This window comes from Oncorhynchus nerka, unplaced genomic scaffold (genome assembly GCF_034236695.1).
Source record: "Oncorhynchus nerka isolate Pitt River unplaced genomic scaffold, Oner_Uvic_2.0 unplaced_scaffold_1320, whole genome shotgun sequence".
Taxonomy (NCBI): Eukaryota; Metazoa; Chordata; class Actinopteri; order Salmoniformes; family Salmonidae; genus Oncorhynchus; species Oncorhynchus nerka.
Window position 1 is genome coordinate 59204 of NW_027040026.1, and position 21497 is coordinate 80700.

The window sequence follows — 21497 nt, forward strand, 5'->3', positions numbered from 1 at the left end:
ATGGGCTACGTACAGGTACAGTAATACTATGGGGATGAGGTAGTTGGATGTGCTATTTACAGATGGGCTACGTACAGGTACAGTAATACTATGGGGATGAGGTAGTTGGATGTGCTATTTACAGATGGGCTACGTACAGGTACAGTAATACTATGGGGATGAGGTAGTTGGATGTGCTATTTACAGATGGGCTACGTACAGGTACAGTAATACTATGGGGATGAGGTAGTTGGATGTGCTATTTACAGATGGGCTACGTACAGGTACAGTAATACTATGGGGATGAGGTAGTTGGATGTGCTATTTACAGATGGGCTACGTACAGGTACAGTAATACTATGGGGATGAGGTAGTTGGATGTGCTATTTACAGATGGGCTATGTGCAGGTACAGTAATACTATGGGGATGAGGTAGTTGGATGTGCTATTTACAGATGGGCTACGTACAGGTACAGTAATACTATGGGGATGAGGTAGTTGGATGTGCTATTTACAGATGGGCTACGTACAGGTACAGTAATACTATGGGGATGAGGTAGTTGGATGTGCTATTTACAGATGGGCTACGTACAGGTACAGTAATACTATGGGGATGAGGTAGTTGGATGTGCTATTTACAGATGGGCTACGTACAGGTACAGTAATACTATGGGGATGAGGTAGTTGGATGTGCTATTTACAGATGGGCTACGTACAGGTACAGTAATACTATGGGGATGAGGTAGTTGGATGTGCTATTTACAGATGGGCACGTGCTATTTACAGGTACAGTAATACTATGGGGATGAGGTAGTTGGATGTGCTATTTACAGATGGGCTACGTACAGGTACAGTAATACTATGGGGATGAGGTAGTTGGATGTGCTATTTACAGATGGGCTACGTACAGGTACAGTAATACTATGGGGATGAGGTAGTTGGATGTGCTATTTACAGATGGGCTACGTACAGGTACAGTAATACTATGGGGATGAGGTAGTTGGATGTGCTATTTACAGATGGGCTATTTACAGATGGGCACAGGTACAGTAATACTATGGGGATGAGGTAGTTGGATGTGCTATTTACAGATGGGCTATGTACAGGTACAGTAATACTATGGGGATGAGGTAGTTGGATGTGCTATTTACAGATGGGCTACGTACAGGTACAGTAATACTATGGGGATGAGGTAGTTGGATGTGCTATTTACAGATGGGCTACGTACAGGTACAGTAATACTATGGGGATGAGGTAGTTGGATGTGCTATTTACAGATGGGCTACGTCTACAGGTACAGTAATACTATGGGGATGAGGTAGTTGGATGTGCTATTTACAGATGGGCTGGGCTACGTACAGGTACAGTAATACTATGGGGATGAGGTAGTTGGATGTGCTATTTACAGATGGGCTACGTACAGGTACAGTAATACTATGGGGATGAGGTAGTTGGATGTGCTATTTACAGATGGGCTACGTACAGGTACAGTAATACTATGGGGATGAGGTAGTTGGATGTGCTATTTACAGATGGGCTACGTACAGGTACAGTAATACTATGGGGATGAGGTAGTTGGATGTGCTATTTACAGATGGGCTACGTACAGGTACAGTAATACTATGGGGATGAGGTAGTTGGATGTGCTATTTACAGATGGGCTACGTACAGGTACAGTAATACTATGGGGATGAGGTAGTTGGATGTGCTATTTACAGATGGGCTACGTACAGGTACAGTAATACTATGGGGATGAGGTAGTTGGATGTGCTATTTACAGATGGGCTACGTGGGCTACGCAGGTACAGTAATACTATGGGGATGAGGTAGTTGGATGTGCTATTTACAGATGGGCTACGTACAGGTACAGTAATACTATGGGGATGAGGTAGTTGGATGTGCTATTTACAGATGGGCTACGTACAGGTACAGTGATACTATGGGGATGAGGTAGTTGGATGTGCTATTTACAGATGGGCTACGTACAGGTACAGTAATACTATGGGGATGAGGTAGTTGGTTGTGCTATTTACAGATGGGCTACGTACAGGTACAGTAATACTATGGGGATGAGGTAGTTGGTTGTGCTATTTACAGATGGGCTACGTACAGGTACAGTAATACTATGGGGATGAGGTAGTTGGTTGTGCTATTTACAGATGGGCTACGTACAGGTACAGTAATACTATGGGGATGAGGTAGTTGGATGTGCTATTTACAGATGGGCTACGTACAGGTACAGTAATACTATGGGGATGAGGTAGTTGGATGTGCTATTTACAGATGGGCTACGTACAGGTACAGTAATACTATGGGGATGAGGTAGTTGGATGTGCTATTTACAGATGGGCTACGTACAGGTACAGTGATACTATGGGGATGAGGTAGTTGGATGTGCTATTTACAGATGGGATACGTACAGGTACAGTAATACTATGGGGATGAGGTAGTTGGATGTGCTATTTACAGATGGGATACGTACAGGTACAGTAATACTATGGGGATGAGGTAGTTGGATGTGCTATTTACAGATGGGCTACGTACAGGTACAGTAATACTATGGGGATGAGGTAGTTGGATGTGCTATTTACAGATGGGCTACGTACAGGTACAGTAATACTATGGGGATGAGGTAGTTGGATGTGCTATTTACAGATGGGCTATGTGCAGGTACAGTAATACTATGGGGATGAGGTAGTTGGATGTGCTATTTACAGATGGGCTACGTACAGGTACAGTAATACTATGGGGATGAGGTAGTTGGATGTGCTATTTACAGATGGGCTACGTACAGGTACAGTAATACTATGGGGATGAGGTAGTTGGATGTGCTATTTACAGATGGGCTACGTACAGGTACAGTAATACTATGGGGATGAGGTAGTTGGATGTGCTATTTACAGATGGGCTACGTACAGGTACAGTAATACTATGGGGATGAGGTAGTTGGATGTGCTATTTACAGATGGGCTACGTACAGGTACAGTAATACTATGGGGATGAGGTAGTTGGATGTGCTATTTACAGATGGGCTACGTACAGGTACAGTAATACTATGGGGATGAGGTAGTTGGATGTGCTATTTACAGATGAGCTACGTACAGGTACAGTAATACTATGGGGATGAGGTAGTTGGATGTGCTATTTACAGATGGGCTACGTGCAGGTACAGTAATACTATGGGGATGAGGTAGTTGGATGTGCTATTTACAGATGGGCTACGTACAGGTACAGTAATACTATGGGGATGAGGTAGTTGGATGTGCTATTTACAGATGGGCTACGTACAGGTACAGTAATACTATGGGGATGAGGTAGTTGGATGTGCTATTTACAGATGGGCTACGTACAGGTACAGTAATACTATGGGGATGAGGTAGTTGGATGTGCTATTTACAGATGGGCTACGTACAGGTACAGTGATACTATGGGGATGAGGTAGTTGGATGTGCTATTTACAGATGGGCTACGTACAGGTACAGTGATACTATGGGGATGAGGTAGTTGGATGTGCTATTTACAGATGGGCTACGTACAGGTACAGTAATACTATGGGGATGAGGTAGTTGGATGTGCTATTTACAGATGGGCTACGTACAGGTACAGTAATACTATGGGGATGAGGTAGTTGGATGTGCTATTTACAGATGGGCTACGTACAGGTACAGTAATACTATGGGGATGAGGTAGTTGGATGTGCTATTTACAGATGGGCTACGTACAGGTACAGTAATACTATGGGGATGAGGTAGTTGGATGTGCTATTTACAGATGGGCTACGTACAGGTACAGTAATACTATGGGGATGAGGTAGTTGGATGTGCTATTTACAGATGGGCTACGTACAGGTACAGTAATACTATGGGGATGAGGTAGTTGGATGTGCTATTTACAGATGGGCTACGTACAGGTACAGTAATACTATGGGGATGAGGTAGTTGGATGTGCTATTTACAGATGGGATACGTACAGGTACAGTAATACTATGGGGATGAGGTAGTTGGATGTGCTATTTACAGATGGGCTACATACAGGTACAGTAATACTATGGGGATGAGGTAGTTGGATGTGCTATTTACAGATGGGCTACGTACAGGTACAGTAATACTATGGGGATGAGGTAGTTGGATGTGCTATTTACAGATGGGCTACGTACAGGTACAGTAATACTATGGGGATGAGGTAGTTGGATGTGCTATTTACAGATGGGCTTCGTACAGGTACAGTAATACTATGGGGATGAGGTAGTTGGATGTGCTATTTACAGATGGGCTACGTACAGGTACAGTAATACTATGGGGATGAGGTAGTTGGATGTGCTATTTACAGATGGGCTACGTACAGGTACAGTAATACTATGGGGATGAGGTAGTTGGATGTGCTATTTACAGATGGGCTACGTACAGGTACAGTAATACTATGGGGATGAGGTAGTTGGATGTGCTATTTACAGATGGGCTACGTACAGGTACAGTAATACTATGGGGATGAGGTAGTTGGATGTGCTATTTACAGATGGGCTACGTACAGGTACAGTAATACTATGGGGATGAGGTAGTTGGATGTGCTATTTACAGATGGGCTACGTACAGGTACAGTAATACTATGGGGATGAGGTAGTTGGATGTGCTATTTACAGATGGGCTACGTACAGGTACAGTAATACTATGGGGATGAGGTAGTTGGATGTGCTATTTACAGATGGGCTACGTACAGGTACAGTAATACTATGGGGATGAGGTAGTTGGATGTGCTATTTACAGATGGGCTACGTACAGGTACAGTGATACTATGGGGATGAGGTAGTTGGATGTGCTATTTACAGATGGGCTACGTACAGGTACAGTGATACTATGGGGATGAGGTAGTTGGATGTGCTATTTACAGATGGGCTACGTACAGGTACAGTAATACTATGGGGATGAGGTAGTTGGTTGTGCTATTTACAGATGGGCTATGTACAGGTACAGTAATACTATGGGGATGAGGTAGTTGGATGTGCTATTTACAGATGGGCTACGTACAGGTACAGTGATACTATGGGGATGAGGTAGTTGGATGTGCTATTTACAGATGGGCTACGTACAGGTACAGTGATACTATGGGGATGAGGTAGTTGGATGTGCTATTTACAGATGGGCTACGTACAGGTACAGTGATACTATGGGGATGAGGTAGTTGGATGTGCTATTTACAGATGGGCTATGTACAGGTACAGTGATACTATGGGGATGAGGTAGTTGGATGTGCTATTTACAGATGGGCTACGTACAGGTACAGTAATACTATGGGGATGAGGTAAATGGATGTGCTATTTACAGATGGGCTACGTACAGGTACAGTGATACTATGGGGATGAGGTAGTTGGATGTGCTATTTACAGATGGGCTACGTACAGGTACAGTGATACTATGGGGATGAGGTAGTTGGATGTGCTATTTACAGATGGGCTATGTACAGGTACAGTGATACTATGGGGATGAGGTAGTTGGATGTGCTATTTACAGATGGGCTACGTACAGGTACAGTAATACTATGGGGATGAGGTAGTTGGATGAGCTATTTACAGATGGGCTACGTACAGGTACAGTGATACTATGGGGATGAGGTAGTTGGATGTGCTATTTACAGATGGGCTACGTACAGGTACAGTGATACTATGGGGATGAGGTAGTTGGTTGTGCTATTTACAGATGGGCTACGTACAGGTACAGTAATACTATGGGGATGAGGTAGTTGGATGTGCTATTTACAGATGGGCTTCGTACAGGTACAGTAATACTATGGGGATGAGGTAGTTGGATGTGCTATTTACAGATGGGCTACGTACAGGTACAGTAATACTATGGGGATGAGGTAGTTGGATGTGCTATTTACAGATGGGCTACGTACAGGTACAGTAATACTATGGGGATGAGGTAGTTGGATGTGCTATTTACAGATGGGCTACGTACAGGTACAGTAATACTATGGGGATGAGGTAGTTGGATGTGCTATTTACAGATGGGCTACGTACAGGTACAGTAATACTATGGGGATGAGGTAGTTGGATGTGCTATTTACAGATGGGCTACGTACAGGTACAGTAATACTATGGGGATGAGGTAGTTGGATGTGCTATTTACAGATGGGCTACGTACAGGTACAGTAATACTATGGGGATGAGGTAGTTGGATGTGCTATTTACAGATGGGCTACGTACAGGTACAGTAATACTATGGGGATGAGGTAGTTGGATGTGCTATTTACAGATGGGCTACGTACAGGTACAGTAATACTATGGGGATGAGGTAGTTGGATGTGCTATTTACAGATGGGCTACGTACAGGTACAGTGATACTATGGGGATGAGGTAGTTGGATGTGCTATTTACAGATGGGCTACGTACAGGTACAGTGATACTATGGGGATGAGGTAGTTGGATGTGCTATTTACAGATGGGCTACGTACAGGTACAGTAATACTATGGGGATGAGGTAGTTGGTTGTGCTATTTACAGATGGGCTATGTACAGGTACAGTAATACTATGGGGATGAGGTAGTTGGATGTGCTATTTACAGATGGGCTACGTACAGGTACAGTGATACTATGGGGATGAGGTAGTTGGATGTGCTATTTACAGATGGGCTACGTACAGGTACAGTGATACTATGGGGATGAGGTAGTTGGATGTGCTATTTACAGATGGGCTACGTACAGGTACAGTGATACTATGGGGATGAGGTAGTTGGATGTGCTATTTACAGATGGGCTATGTACAGGTACAGTGATACTATGGGGATGAGGTAGTTGGATGTGCTATTTACAGATGGGCTACGTACAGGTACAGTAATACTATGGGGATGAGGTAAATGGATGTGCTATTTACAGATGGGCTACGTACAGGTACAGTGATACTATGGGGATGAGGTAGTTGGATGTGCTATTTACAGATGGGCTACGTACAGGTACAGTGATACTATGGGGATGAGGTAGTTGGATGTGCTATTTACAGATGGGCTATGTACAGGTACAGTGATACTATGGGGATGAGGTAGTTGGATGTGCTATTTACAGATGGGCTACGTACAGGTACAGTAATACTATGGGGATGAGGTAGTTGGATGAGCTATTTACAGATGGGCTACGTACAGGTACAGTGATACTATGGGGATGAGGTAGTTGGATGTGCTATTTACAGATGGGCTACGTACAGGTACAGTGATACTATGGGGATGAGGTAGTTGGTTGTGCTATTTACAGATGGGCTACGTACAGGTACAGTAATACTATGGGGATGAGGTAGTTGGATGTGCTATTTACAGATGGGCTACGTACAGGTACAGTGATACTATGGGGATGAGGTAGTTGGATGTGCTATTTACAGATGGGCTACGTACAGGTACAGTGATACTATGGGGATGAGGTAGTTTGATGTGCTATTTACAGATGGGCTACGTACAGGTACAGTGATACTATGGGGATGAGGTAGTTGGATGTGCTATTTACAGATGGGCTACGTACAGGTACAGTGATACTATGGGGATGAGGTAGTTGGATGTGCTATTTACAGATGGGCTATGTACAGGTACAGTGATACTATGGGGATGAGGTAGTTGGTTGTGCTATTTACAGATGGGCTATGTACAGGTACAGTAATACTATGGGGATGAGGTAGTTGGATGTGCTATTTACAGATGGGCTACGTACAGGTACAGTAATACTATGGGGATGAGGTAGTTGGATGTGCTATTTACAGATGGGCTATGTACAGGTACAGTAATACTATGGGGATGAGGTAGTTGGATGTGCTATTTACAGATGGGCTATGTGCAGGTACAGTAATACTATGGGGATGAGGTAGTTGGGTGAGCTATTTACAGATGGGCTACGTACAGGTACAGTAATACTATGGGGATGAGGTAGTTGGATGTGCTATTTACAGATGGGCTACGTACAGGTACAGTAATACTATGGGGATGAGGTAGTTGGATGTGCTATTTACAGATGGGCTGTGTACAGGTACAGTGATACTATGGGGATGAGGTAGTTGGATGTGCTATTTACAGATGGGCTGTGTACAGGTACAGTGATACTATGGGGATGAGGTAGTTGGATGTGCTATTTACAGATGGGCTGTGTACAGGTACAGTGATCGGTAAGCTGCTCTGACAGCTGATGCTTTACGTTAGTGAGGGAGATATAAGTCTCCAGCTTCAGTGATTATTTCAATTCGTTCCAGTCATTGGCAGCAGAGAACTGGAAGGAAAGGCGACCAAAGGAGGTGTTGACTTTGGGGATGACCAGTGAGATATACCTGCTGGAGCACGTGCTACGGGTGGGTGTTGCTATGGTGATCAGTGAGCAGAGATAAGGCGGGGATTTACCTAGCAAAGACTTATAGATGACCTGGAGCCAGTGGGTTTGGAGACGAATATGTAGCGAGAGCCAGCCGACTAGAGCATACAGGTCTCAGTGGTGGGGAGTATATGGGGCTTTGGTGACAAAACGCATGGCTCTGTGATAGACTGCATCCAATTTGCTTAGTAGGGTGTTGGCGGCTATTTTGTAAATGACATCAAATCAAATGTATTTATATAGCCCTTCGTACATCAGCTGATATCTCAAAGTGCTGTACAGAAACCCAGCCTAAAACCCCAAACAGCAAGCAATGCAGGTGTAGAAGCACGGTGGCTAGGAAAAACTCCCTAGAAAGGCCAAAACCTAGGAAGAAACCTAGAGAGGAACCAGGCTATGTGGGGTGGCCAGTCCTCTTCTGGCTGTGCCGGGTGGAGATTATAACAGAACATGGCCAAGATGTTCAAATGTTCATAAATGACCAGCATGGTCGAATAATAATAAGGCAGAACAGTTGAAACTGGAGCAGCAGCACAGTCAGGTGGAAGTTGAAACTGGAGCAGCAGCATGGCCAGGTGGACTGGGGACAGCAAGGAGTCATCATGTCAGGTAGTCCTGGGGCATGGTCCTAGGGCTCAGGTCAGTTGAAACTGGAACAGCAGCATGGCCAGGTGGACTGGCGACAGCAAGGAGTCATCATGTCAGGTGGTCCTGGGGCATGGTCCTAGGGCTCAGGTCCTCCGAGAGAGAGAAAGAAAGAGAGAAGGAGAGAATTAGAGAACGCACACTTAGATTCACACAGGACACCGAATAGGACAGGAGAAGTACTCCAGATATAACAAACTGACCCCAGCCCCCCGACACATAAACTACTGCAGCATAAATACTGGAGGCTGAGACAGGAGTCTTGGGGGGCGGCAGGGTAGCCTAGTGGTTAGAGTGTAGAGGCGGCAGGGTAGCCTAGTGGTTAGAGCGTAGAGGCGGCAGGGTAGCCTAGTGGTTAGAGTGTAGAGGTGGCAGGGTAGACTAGTGGTTAGAGTGTAGAGGCGGCAGGGTAGCCTAGTGGTTAGACGTAGAGGTGGCAGGGTAGACTAGTGGTTAGAGCGTTGGACTAGCAACCGGAAGGCTGCAAGATCAAACCCCCGAGCTGACAAGGTACAAATCTGTCGTTCTGCCCCTGAACAGGCAGTTAACCCACTGTTCCTAGGCCGTCATTGAAAATAAGAATTTGTTCTTAATTTTAACAGACTTACCTTTTTAAATAAAGGTCAAATAAATAAAAAAATATTGGCATAAGGGAGAGGCATGTGTAGCCGAGTGATCATAGGGTCCAATGAGCAGCACTAGGTAAGTCAGGGAGCCGTTCGGTAGTCGCTACTATGCTAGGCGAGCTGGAGACACGGGGATTCAGACAGCTAGCGGGCTGGAGACACGGGGATTCAGACAGCTAGCGGGCCGGGGCTAGCATGCTAGGCGAGCTGGAGACACGGTGATTCAGACAGCTAGCGGGCTGGAGACACGGGGATTCAGACAGCTAGCGGGCTGGAGACACGGGGATTCAGACAGCTAGCGGGCCGGGGCTGGCAGATGAGCCTCCAGGGACGTCGCAACGGAAGAGCCTGTTGAAACTACCTTGGACGATTACGTCGGCAGACCAGTCATGATGGGGCTCCGTGTCGGCAATAAAGGGTCCAGGCAAAAGAGGTATTGTAGCCCAAGAATTAGCTGATAGACCTCTTCGGGTAGCCGGGAGATGAGCCTAGCTCGAGGCAAGCTCAAGGCTAACTGATGCTTGCTTTGGAACAGAGGCGTTAGCCAGCAGTAGACACTCGGTTGCAGCTAGCTAGCTGCGATGATCCGGTGTAATGGTCCAGAGCTTGCGGTAGGAATCCGGTAAAGCGATAGAGAAAAAGCAGTCCGATATACTCTGGGATGATATACTTTGGGTTGATATACTCTGGGTTGATATACTCTGGGTTGATATACTCTAGGTTAATATACTCTAGGTTGATATACTCTAGGTTAATATACTCTAGGTTGATATACTCTGGGTTGATATACTCTGGGTTGATATACTCTAGGTTGATATACTCTGGGTTGATATACTCTGGGTTGATATACTCTAGGTTAATATACTCTGGGTTGATATACTCTGGGTTGATATACTCTGGGTTAATATACTCTGGGTTGATATACTCTGGGAGAATATACTCTGGGTTGATATACTCTAGGTTAATATACTCTGGGATGTTATACTCTGGGATGTTATACTCTGGTTTGATATACTCTAGGTTAATATACTCTAGGTTGATATACTCTGGGTTGATATACTCTAGGTTAATATACTCTGGGATGATATACTCTGGGTTGATATACTCTGGGTTGATATACTCTGGGTTGATATACTCTAGGTTAATATACTCTGGGCTGTTATACTCTGGGCTGTTATACTCTGGTTTGATATACTCTAGGTTGATATACTCTGGGTTGATATACTCTAGGTTAATATACTCTGGGATGATATACTCTGGGTTAATATACTCTGGGATGATATACTCTGGGTTGATATACTCTGGGTTGATATACTCTGGGTTAATATACTCTAGGTTAATATACTCTGGGTTGATATACTCTAGGTTAATATACTCTTGGATGATATACTCTGGGTTGATATACTCTGGGTTGATATACTCTGGGTTGATATACTCTGGGTTAATATACTCTAGGTTAATATACTCTGGGTTAATATACTCTGGGTTGATATACTCTGGGATGATATACTCTGGGTTAATATACTCTGGGTTAATATACTCTGGGTTAATATACTCTGGGTTAATATACTCTGGGTTGATATACTCTGGGTTGATATACTCTGGGTTGATATACTCTAGGATAATATACTCTGGGATGATATACTCTGGGTTGATATACTCTAGGTTAATATACTCTGGGATGATATACTCTGGGTTGATATACTCTGGGTTGATATACTCTGGGTTGATATACTCTAGGTTAATATACTCTGGGCTGTTATACTCTGGGCTGTTATACTCTGGTTTGATATACTCTAGGTTGATATACTCTGGGTTGATATACTCTAGGTTAATATACTCTGGGATGATATACTCTGGGTTAATATACTCTGGGATGATATACTCTGGGTTGATATACTCTGGGTTGATATACTCTGGGTTAATATACTCTAGGTTGATATACTCTAGGTTAATATACTCTTGGATGATATACTCTGGGTTGATATACTCTGGGTTGATATACTCTGGGTTGATATACTCTGGGTTAATATACTCTAGGTTAATATACTCTGGGTTAATATACTCTGGGTTGATATACTCTGGGATGATATACTCTGGGTTAATATACTCTGGGTTAATATACTCTGGGTTAATATACTCTGGGTTGATATACTCTGGGTTGATATACTCTGGGTTGATATACTCTGGGTTGATATACTCTAGGATAATATACTCTGGGATGATATACTCTGGGTTGATATACTCTAGGTTAATATACTCTAGGTTGATATACTCTAGGTTGATATACTCTGGGTTGATATACTCTAGGTTAATATACTCTGGGATGATATACTCTGGGTTGATATACTCTGGGTTGATATACTCTGGGTTGATATACTCTAGGTTAATATACTCTGGGATGTTATACTCTGGGATGTTATACTCTGGTTTGATATACTCTAGGTTGATATACTCTGGGTTGATATACTCTAGGTTAATATACTCTGGGATGATATACTCTGGGTTAATATACTCTGGGATGATATACTCTGGGTTGATATACTCTGGGTTAATATACTCTGGGTTAATATACTCTAGGTTAATATACTCTAGGTTAATATACTCTGGGTTAATATACTCTGGGTTGATATACTCTAGGTTGATATACTCTGGGTTGATATACTCTGGGTTGATATACTCTAGGATAATATACTCTGGGATGATATACTCTGGGTTAATATACTCTAGGTTGATATACTCTGGGTTGATATACTCTAGGTTAATATACTCTGGGATGATATACTCTGGGTTAATATACTCTGGGATGATATACTCTGGGTTGATATACTCTGGGTTGATATACTCTGGTTTGATATACTCTAGGTTAATATACTCTGGGATGATATACTCTGGGTTGATATACTCTGGGATGATATATTCTGGGTTGATATACTCTGGGTTGATATACTCTGGGATGATATATTCTGGGTTGATATACTCTGGGTTGATATACTCTAGGATAATATACTCTGGGATGATATACTCTGGGTTGATATACTCTGGGTTGATATACTCTGGGATGATATACTCTGGGTTGATATACTCTGGGATGATATATTCTGGGTTGATATACTCTGGGTTGATATACTCTGGGTTGATATACTCTGGGATGATATACTCTGGGTTGATATACTCTGGGATGATATACTCTGGGTTGATATACTCTGGGATGATATATTCTGGGTTGATATACTCTGGGTTGATATACTCTGGGTTGATATATTCTGGGTTGATATACTCTGGGTTGATATCGTATGCACTGATACAATGGGGAGAACAAGTATTTGATACACTGCCGATTTTGCAGGTTTTCCCCCTTGCAAAGCATGTAGAGGTCTGTAATTTTATCATAGGTACACTTCAACTGTGAGAGACGGAATCTAAAACAAAAATCCAGAAAATCACATTGTATGCTTTTTAAGTAATTAATTTGCATTTTATTTTACGATGACATGTTGATCATTGATATTTAACGATTACACAAGGATCATTAATATACAGTGATTGCATAATGATCAGTAATACTGTTGTTGTTATTTCCATCTCTTTGCTTCAGGATAACCTACACAGAAGCCATAAACATCCTAAACAGCAGCTCCAAGAAATTTGCTTTCAAAACAGATGTAAGTAGAGTACAGCTCTATCCTCTTTCAGAGGGAGATAACTGTAGCCTCTGTCAGAAGGAGATAACTGTAGCCTCTGTCAGAAGGAGATAGCTGTAGCCTCTGTCAGAAGGAGATAACTGTAGCCTCTTTCAGAAGGAGATAGCTGTAGCCTCTGTCAGAAGGAGATAGCTGTAGCCTCTGTCAGAAGGAGATAGCTGTAGCCTCTGTCAGAAGGAGATAGCTGTAGCCTCTGTCCGAAGGAGATAGCTGTAGCCTCTGTCAGAAGGAGATAACTGTAGCCTCTTTCAGACGGAGATAGCTGTAGCCTCTGTCAGAAGGAGATAGCTGTAGCCTCTGTCAGAAGGAGATAGCTGTAGCCTCTGTCCGAAGGAGATAGCTGTAGTCTCTGTCAGAAGGAGATAACTGTAGCCTCTGTCAGAAGGAGATAGCTGTAGCCTCTGTCAGGAGATGACTGTAGCCTCTTTCAGAAGGAGATAACTGTAGCCTCTTTCAGAAGGAGATAGCTGTAGCCTCTGTCAGAAGGAGATAACTGTAGCCTCATTCAGAAGGATATAGCTGTAGCCTCTGTCAGAAGGAGATAGCTGTAGCCTCTGTCAGAAGGAGACAACTGTAGCCTCTTTCAGGAGATATCTGTAGCCTCTTTCAGAAGGAGATAGCTGTAGCCTCTTTCAGAAGGAGATAGCTGTAGCCTCTTTCAGAAGGAGATAGCTGTAGCCTCTTTCAGAAGGAGATAACTGTAGCCTCTTTCAGAAGGAGATAGCTGTAGCCTCTTAATAACAGATGGTCAGTAGAGCTATTTTCTAGAATGTTGTACCCTGTGTATTCTGTACTGTGTCAACCTGATTCTATTTTCACACCTGAGATTCTACATTTTCAGGCATGTGTGGGGTCAAACCTTTAATCTCTCATTCTCTTTCTGCCTCTTACTCCTTCCCTCTCTCCCCTTCTCACTCTACCCCACCTCTCTCTCTCCCTACCTTCCTCTCCCTCCCTCTTTTACTGATTCTCTTCCCCCTTTTGTCTCCCTCTCCTCCTTCCCTCACTCCTCCTTCCCTCCCTCCTCCTTCCCTCCCTCCCTCCCTTTATCAGTGGGGCTCTGACTTGCAGACAGAGCATGAGAAGTACCTGGTGAAACATTGTGGCGATGTTCCTCTCTTCGTCACTGATTATCCCTATGCCCTGAAGCCCTTCTACACACGAGACAACCAGGACCAGCCTCTACACACTGTAAGGTCATGTAGCACATGGAGATCGGTCTAGTTTGAACAACACATCAGGTTGTTATTATAATAGAGAATGTGTTGTTAATGAGTCACCTGGTTAAATAAAACAAACTCCACTCAAAACATTGTTTCACCTATTAAAGTTGTGTGGTCAGTTGAACCGGTCATGTCAGTTGAACCGGTTCCGGGTCATGTCAGTTGAACCGGTTCCGGGTCATGTCAGTTGAACCGGTTCCGGGTCATGTCAGTTGAACCGGTTCCGGGTCATGTCAGTTGAACCGGTTCCGGGTCATGTCAGTTGAGCCGGTCATGTCAGTTGAACCGGTTCCGGGTCATGTCAGTTGAACCGGTTCCGGGTCATGTCAGTTGAACCGGTTCCGGGTCATGTCAGTTGAACCGGTTCCGGGTCATGTCAGTTGAGCCGGTCATGTCAGTTGAACCGGTTCCGGGTCATGTCAGTTGAACCGGTTCCGGGTCATGTCAGTTGAACCGGTTCCGGGTCATGTCAGTTGAACCGGTTCTGGTCATGTCAGTTGAGCCGGTCATGTCAGTTGAACCGGTTCCGGGTCATGTCAGTTGAACCGGTTCCGGGTCATGTCAGTTGAACCGGTTCCGGGTCATGTCAGTTGAACCGGTTCTGGTCATGTCAGTTGAACCGGTTTGTCAGTTGAACCGGTTCCGGGTCATGTCAGTTGAACCGGTGCCGGGTCATGTCAGTTGAACCGGTGCCGGGTCATGTCAGTTGAACCGGTTCCGGGTCATGTCAGTTGAACCGGTTCCGGGTCATGTCAGTTGAACCGGTTCCGGGTCATGTCAGTTGAACCGGTTCCGGGTCATGTCAGTTGAACCGGTTCCGGGTCATGTCAGTTGAACGGTTCCGGTCATGTCAGTTGAGCCGGTCATGTCAGTTGAACCGGTTCCGGGTCATGTCAGTTGAACCGGTTCTGGTCATGTCAGTTGAGCCGGTCATGTCAGTTGAACCGGTTCCGGGTCATGTCAGTTGAACCGGTTCCGGGACATGTCAGTTGAACCGGTTCCGGGACATGTCAGTTGAACCGGTTCCGGGTCATGTCAGTTGAACCGGTTCTGGTCATGTCAGTTGAGCCGGTCATGTCAGTTGAACCGGTTCCGGGTCATGTCAGTTGAACCGGTTCTGGTCATGTCAGTTGAACCGGTTCTGGTCATGTCAGTTGAACCGGTTCCGGGTCATGTCAGTTGAACCGGTTCCGGGTCATGTCAGTTGAACCGGTTCCGGGTCATGTCAGTTGAACCGGTTCCGGGTCATGTCAGTTGAACCGGTTCCGGGTCATGTCAGTTGAACCGGTTCCGGGTCATGTCAGTTGAGCCGATCATGTCAGTTGAACCGGTTCCGGGTCATGTCAGTTGAACCGGTTCCGGGTCATGTCAGTTGAACCGGTTCCGGGTCATGTCAGTTGAACCGGTTCCGGGTCATGTCAGTTGAACCGGTTCCGGGTCATGTCAGTTGAACCGGTTCCGGGTCATGTCAGTTGAACCGGTTCCGGGTCATGTCAGTTGAACCGGTTCCGGGTCATGTCAGTTGAACCGGTTCCGGGTCATGTCAGTTGAACCGGTTCGGGTCATGTCAGTTGAACCGGTTCGGGTCATGTCAGTTGAGCCGGTTCCGGGTCATGTCAGTTGAGCCGGTTCCGGGTCATGTCAGTTGAGCCGGTTCCGGGTCATGTCAGTTGAGCCGGTTCCGGGTCATGTCAGTTGAGCCGGTTCCGGGTCATGTCAGTTGAGCCGGTCATGTCAGTTGAGCCGGTTCCGGGTCATGTCAGTTGAGCCGGTTCCGGGTCATGTCAGTGGAACCGGTTCCGGTTCATGTCAGTTGAACCGGTCATGTCAGTTGAACCGGTCCCTGTCATGTCAGTTGAACCGGTTCCGGGTCATGTCAGTTGAACCGGTTCCGGGTCATGTCAGTTGAACCGGTTCCGGGTCATGTCAGTTGAACCGGTCCCGGGTCATGTCAGTTGAACCGGTCCCGGGTCATGTCAGTTGAACCGGTCCCGGGTCATGTCAGTTGAACCGGTCCCGGGTCATGTCAGTTGAACCGGTCCCGGGTCATGTCAGTTGAGCCGGTCCCGGGTCATGTCAGTTGAGCCGGTCCCGGGTCATGTCAGTTGAACCGGTCCCGGGTCATGTCAGTTGAGCCGGTCATGTCAGTTGAGCCGGTCATGTCAGTTGAACCGGTTCCGGGTCATGTCAGTTGAGCCGGTTCCGGGTCATGTCAGTTGAACCGGTTCCGGGTCATGTCAGTTGAACCGGTTCCGGGTCATGTCAGTTGAACCGGTTCCGGGTCATGTCAGTTGAACCGGTTCCGGGTCATGTCAGTTGAGCCGGTTCCGGGTCATGTCAGTTGAGCCGGTTCCGGGTCATGTCAGTTGAACCGGTTCCGGGTCATGTCAGTTGAACCGGTTCCGGGTCATGTCAGTTGAGCCGGTTCCGGGTCATGTCAGTTGAGCCGGTCCCGGGTCATGTCAGTTGAGCCGGTCCCGGGTCATGTCAGTTGAGCCGGTCCCGGGTCATGTCAGTTGAACCGGTCCCGGGTCATGTCAGTTGAACCGGTCATGTCAGTTGAACCGGTTCCGGGTCAGGTCAGTTGATCCGGTTCCGGGTCAGGTCAGTTGAACCGGTGTCATCTGTAATTTTAAATGTTCTTTCTTCCACACTGTCATCTCCTTACGGTTTAGTGGAAAAGATGACAGTCCTTTAGTCACCCAGTTGTGTGTGCCTGTGTGTGTGTGTGTGTGTGTGTGTGTGTGTGTGTGTGTGTGTATACTTACCTTTGTGTGTGTGTGTGTATGTGTGTGTACCTGTCTGTGTACCCGTGTGTGTGTGTGTGTGTGTGTACCTGTCTGTGTACCCGTGTGTGTGTGTGTGTACCTGTCTGTGTACCCGTGTGTGTGTGTGTGTGTGTGTGTGTGTGTGTGTGTGTGTGTGTGTGTGTGTGTGTGTGTGTGTATGTGTACCTGTCTGTGTACCCGTGTGTGTGTGTGTGTGTGTGTGTGTGTGTGTGTGTACCTGTCTGTGTACCCGTGTGTGTGTACCTGTCTGTGTACCCGTATGTGTGTGTGTGTGTGTGTGTGTGTGTGTGTGTGTACCTCTCCAGGCAGCAGCAGTAGATCTATTAGTCCCCGGAGTAGGAGAGATGTGTGGAGGTTCTCTGAGAGAGGAGAGACTGGACCTACTGAAGAAACGTCTAGCACAGTAGGAACACACTACGTTATGAAATAACTCTGTTACAACTTTCAGATAAAAGAAAATCTAAGAAATACAGAAAACCGCATTTCATGTCCAATACATATAAACTATATAAATACATACATATATTTGCAATACAACAGACAGACATTTAAAAAGTGGAATATTGAGTATATATATTTACACAACATAGTCATTAATATGTACACATGGAATCAACACAAATTTGGTAATTGCTCGTCTGTGAATAAACACACGTCATGCGTCTTCTTCAGGGCTGGTTTGGATGAGACATACGGATGGTAAGAGCATTTTAATTCAATTACGTGTTCAAATTGTGTAACTATGTTTGCTTATAATAAAGTACTTTATTTTCTACTCCGTTCTACTCTACACTGTTCTATTCTATACGGTTCTATTCTACTCTACACTGTTCTATTCTATACGGTTCTATTCTACTCTACACTGTTCTATTCTATACGGTTCTATTCTACTCTACACTGTTCTGTTCTATTCTATACGGTTCTATTCTACTCTACACTGTTCTATTCTGTTCTATTCTACACTGTTCTATTCTACTCTACACTGTTCTATTCTATTCTATACGGTTCTATTCTACTCTACACTGTTCTATTCTGTTCTATTCTACACTGTTCTATTCTACTCTACACTGTTCTATTCTACTCTACACTGTTCTATTCTACTCTACACTGTTCTATTCTATTCTACACTGTTCTATTCTGTTCTATTCTACTCTACACTGTTCTATTCTGTTCTATTCTACTCTACACTGTTCTATTCTACTCTACACTGTTCTATTCTATACTGTTCTATTCTGTTGTGTTCTACTCTACACTGTTCTATTCTATACTGTTCTATTCTGTTCTATTCTACTCTACCCTACACTATTCTGTTCTATTCTACTCTACACTATTCTATTCTACTCTACACTGTTCTATTCTATACTGTTCTATTCTGTTCTATTCTACTCTACACATTTACATTTACATTTAAGTCATTTAGCAGACGCTCTTATCCAGAGCGACTTACAAATTGGTGCATTCACCTTATGACATCCAGTGGAACAGTAGTGCATCTAAATCTTTTAAGGGGGGGGTGAGAGGGATTACTTTATCCTATCCTAGGTATTCCTTAAAGAGGTGGGGTTTCAGGTGTCTCCGGAAGGTGGTGATTGACTCCGCTGTCCTGGCGTCGTGAGGGAGTTTGTTCCACCATTGGGGGGCCAGAGCAGCGAACAGTTTTGACTGGGCTGAGCGGGAACTGTACTTCCTCAGTGGTAGGGAGGCGAGCAGGCCAGAGGTGGATGAACGCAGTGCCCTTGTTTGGGTGTAGGGCCTGATCAGAGCCTGGAGGTACTGAGGTGCCGTTCCCCTCACAGCTCCGTAGGCAAGCACCATGGTCTTGTAGCGGATGCGAGCTTCAACTGGAAGCCAGTGTAGAGAGCAGAGGAGCGGGGTGACGTGAGAGAACTTGGGAAGGTTGAACACCAGACGGGCTGCGGCGTTCTGGATGAGTTGTAGGGGTTTAATGGCACAGGCAGGGAGACTAGCCAACAGCGAGTTGCAGTAATCCAGACGGGAGATGACGAGTGCCTGGATTAGGACCTGCGCCGCTTCCTGTGTGAGGCAGGGTCGTACTCTGCGGATGTTGTAGAGCATGAACCTACAGGAACGGGCCACCGCCTTGATGTTAGTTGAGAACGACAGGGTGTTGTCCAGGATCACGCCAAGGTTCTTAGCGCTCTGGGAGGAGGACACAATGGAGTTGTCAACCGTGATGGCGAGATCATGGAACGGGCAGTCCTTCCCCGGGAGGAAGAGCAGCTCCGTCTTGCCGAGGTTCAGCTTGAGGTGGTGATCCGTCATCCACACTGATATGTCTGCCAGACATGCAGAGATGCGATTCGCCACCTGGTCATCAGAAGGGGAAAGGAGAAGATTAATTGTGTGTCGTCTGCATAGCAATGATAGGAGAGACCATGTGAGGTTATGACAGAGCCAAGTGACTTGGTGTATAGCGAGAATAGGAGAGGGCCTAGAACAGAGCCCTGGGGGACACCAGTGGTGAGAGCACGTGGTGTGGAGACGGATTCTCGCCACGCCACCTGGTAGGAGCAACCTGTCAGGTAGGACGCAATCCAAGCGTGGGCCGCGCCGGAGATGCCCAACTCGGAGAGGGTGGAGAGGAGGATCTGATGGTTCACAGTATCGAAGGCAGCCGATAGGTCTAGAAGGATGAGAGCAGAGGAGAGAGAGTTAGCTTTAGCAGTGCGGAGCGCCTCCGTGATACAGAGAAGAGCAGTCTCAGTTGAATGACTAGTCTTGAAACCTGACTGATTTGGATCAAGAAGGTCATTCTGAGAGAGATAGCGGGAGAGCTGGCCAAGGACGGCACGTTCTGGTCTGTAGTTGTTGACATCGGAGGGATCGAGTGTAGGTTTTTTCAGAAGGGGTGCAACTCTCGCTCTCTTGAAGACGGAAGGGACGTAGCCAGCGGTCAGGGATGAGTTGATGAGCGAGGTGAGGTAAGGGAGAAGGTCTCCGGAAATGGTCTGGAGAAGAGAGGAGGGGATAGGGTCAAGCGGGCAGGTTGTTGGGCGGCCGGCCGTCACAAGACGCGAGATTTCATCTGGAGAGAGAGGGGAGAAAGAGGTCAGAGCACAGGGTAGGGCAGTGTGAGCAGAACCAGCGGTGTCGTTTGACTTAGCAAACGAGGATCGGATGTCGTCGACCTTCTTTTCAAAATGGTTGACGAAGTCATCTGCAGAGAGGGAGGAGGGGGGGAGGGGAAGGAGGATTCAGGAGGGAGGAGAAGGTTGCAAAGAGCTTCCTAGGGTTAGAGGCAGATGCTTGGAATTTAGAGTGGTAGAAAGTGGCTTTAGCAGCAGAGAGAGAAGAGGAAAATGTAGAGAGGAGGGAGTGAAAGGATGTCAGGTCCGCAGGGAGGCGAGTTTTCCTCCATTTCCGCTCGGCTGCCCGGAGCCCTGTTCTGTGAGCTCGCAATGAGTCGTCGAGCCACGGAGCGGGAGGGGGAGGACCGAGCCGGCCTGGAGGATAGGGGACATAGAGAGTCAAAGGATGCAGAAAGGGAGGAGAGGAGGGTTGAGGAGGCAGAATCAGGAGATAGGTTGGAGAAGGTTTGAGCAGAGGGAAGAGATGATAGGATGGAAGAGGAGAGAGTAGCGGGGGAGAGAGAGCGAAGGTTGGGACGGCGCGATACCATCCGAGTAGGGGCAGTGTGGGAAGTGTTGGATGAGAGCGAGAGGGAGAAGGATACAAGGTAGTGGTCGGAGACTTGGAGGGGAGTTGCAATGAGGTTAGTGGAAGAACAGCATCTAGTAAAGATGAGGTTGAGCGTATTTCCTGCCTTGTGAGTAGGGGGGGAAGGTGAGAGGGTGAGGTCAAAAGAGGAGGAGTGGAAAGAAGGAGGCAGAGAGGAATGAGTCAAAGGTAGACGTGGGGAGGTTAAAGTCGCCCAGAACTGTGAGAGGTGAGCCGTCCTCAGGAAAGGAGCTGTTATATTCTACTCTACACTGTTCTATACTGTTCTATTCTGTTGTGTTCTACTCTACACTGTTCTATTCTATTCTATACGGTTCTATTCTACTCTACACTGTTCTATTCTACTCTACACTGTTCTATTCTGTTCTATTCTACTCTACACTGTTCTATTCTACTCTACACTGTTCTATTCTACTCTACACTGTTCTATTCTATTCTACACTGTTCTGTTCTATTCTACTCTACACTGTTCTATTCTACTCTACACTGTTCTA

The 21497-nt window shown here is 45.9% G+C and overlaps 1 protein-coding gene and 3 pseudogenes across 1 annotated transcript in view; 1 reads left to right on the plus strand and 3 right to left on the minus strand.

Annotated features, from left to right (window-relative positions):
• Nucleotides 1-9764: 9764 nt before the first annotated feature.
• On the minus strand, nt 9765-10732 carry LOC135568933 (uncharacterized; annotated as a pseudogene).
• Nucleotides 10733-10762: 30 nt separating this feature from the next.
• Nucleotides 10763-12337, minus strand: LOC135568934 (uncharacterized; annotated as a pseudogene).
• A 12-nt stretch (nt 12338-12349) lies between these two features.
• LOC135568935 (uncharacterized) lies at nt 12350-12958 on the minus strand (annotated as a pseudogene).
• Nucleotides 12959-13040: 82 nt separating this feature from the next.
• Nucleotides 13041-21497, plus strand: part of LOC135568936 (asparaginyl-tRNA synthetase-like) — a 42659-nt gene continuing 34202 nt past the window's right edge. Inside the window, exons 1-5 of the mRNA XM_065015714.1 lie at nt 13041-13051; nt 13187-13253; nt 14346-14483; nt 17610-17707; nt 17977-18003. Coding sequence (XP_064871786.1) covers nt 13041-13051; nt 13187-13253; nt 14346-14483; nt 17610-17707; nt 17977-18003 — 341 coding nt within the window. The remainder of the gene's footprint in view (nt 13052-13186; nt 13254-14345; nt 14484-17609; nt 17708-17976; nt 18004-21497) is intronic.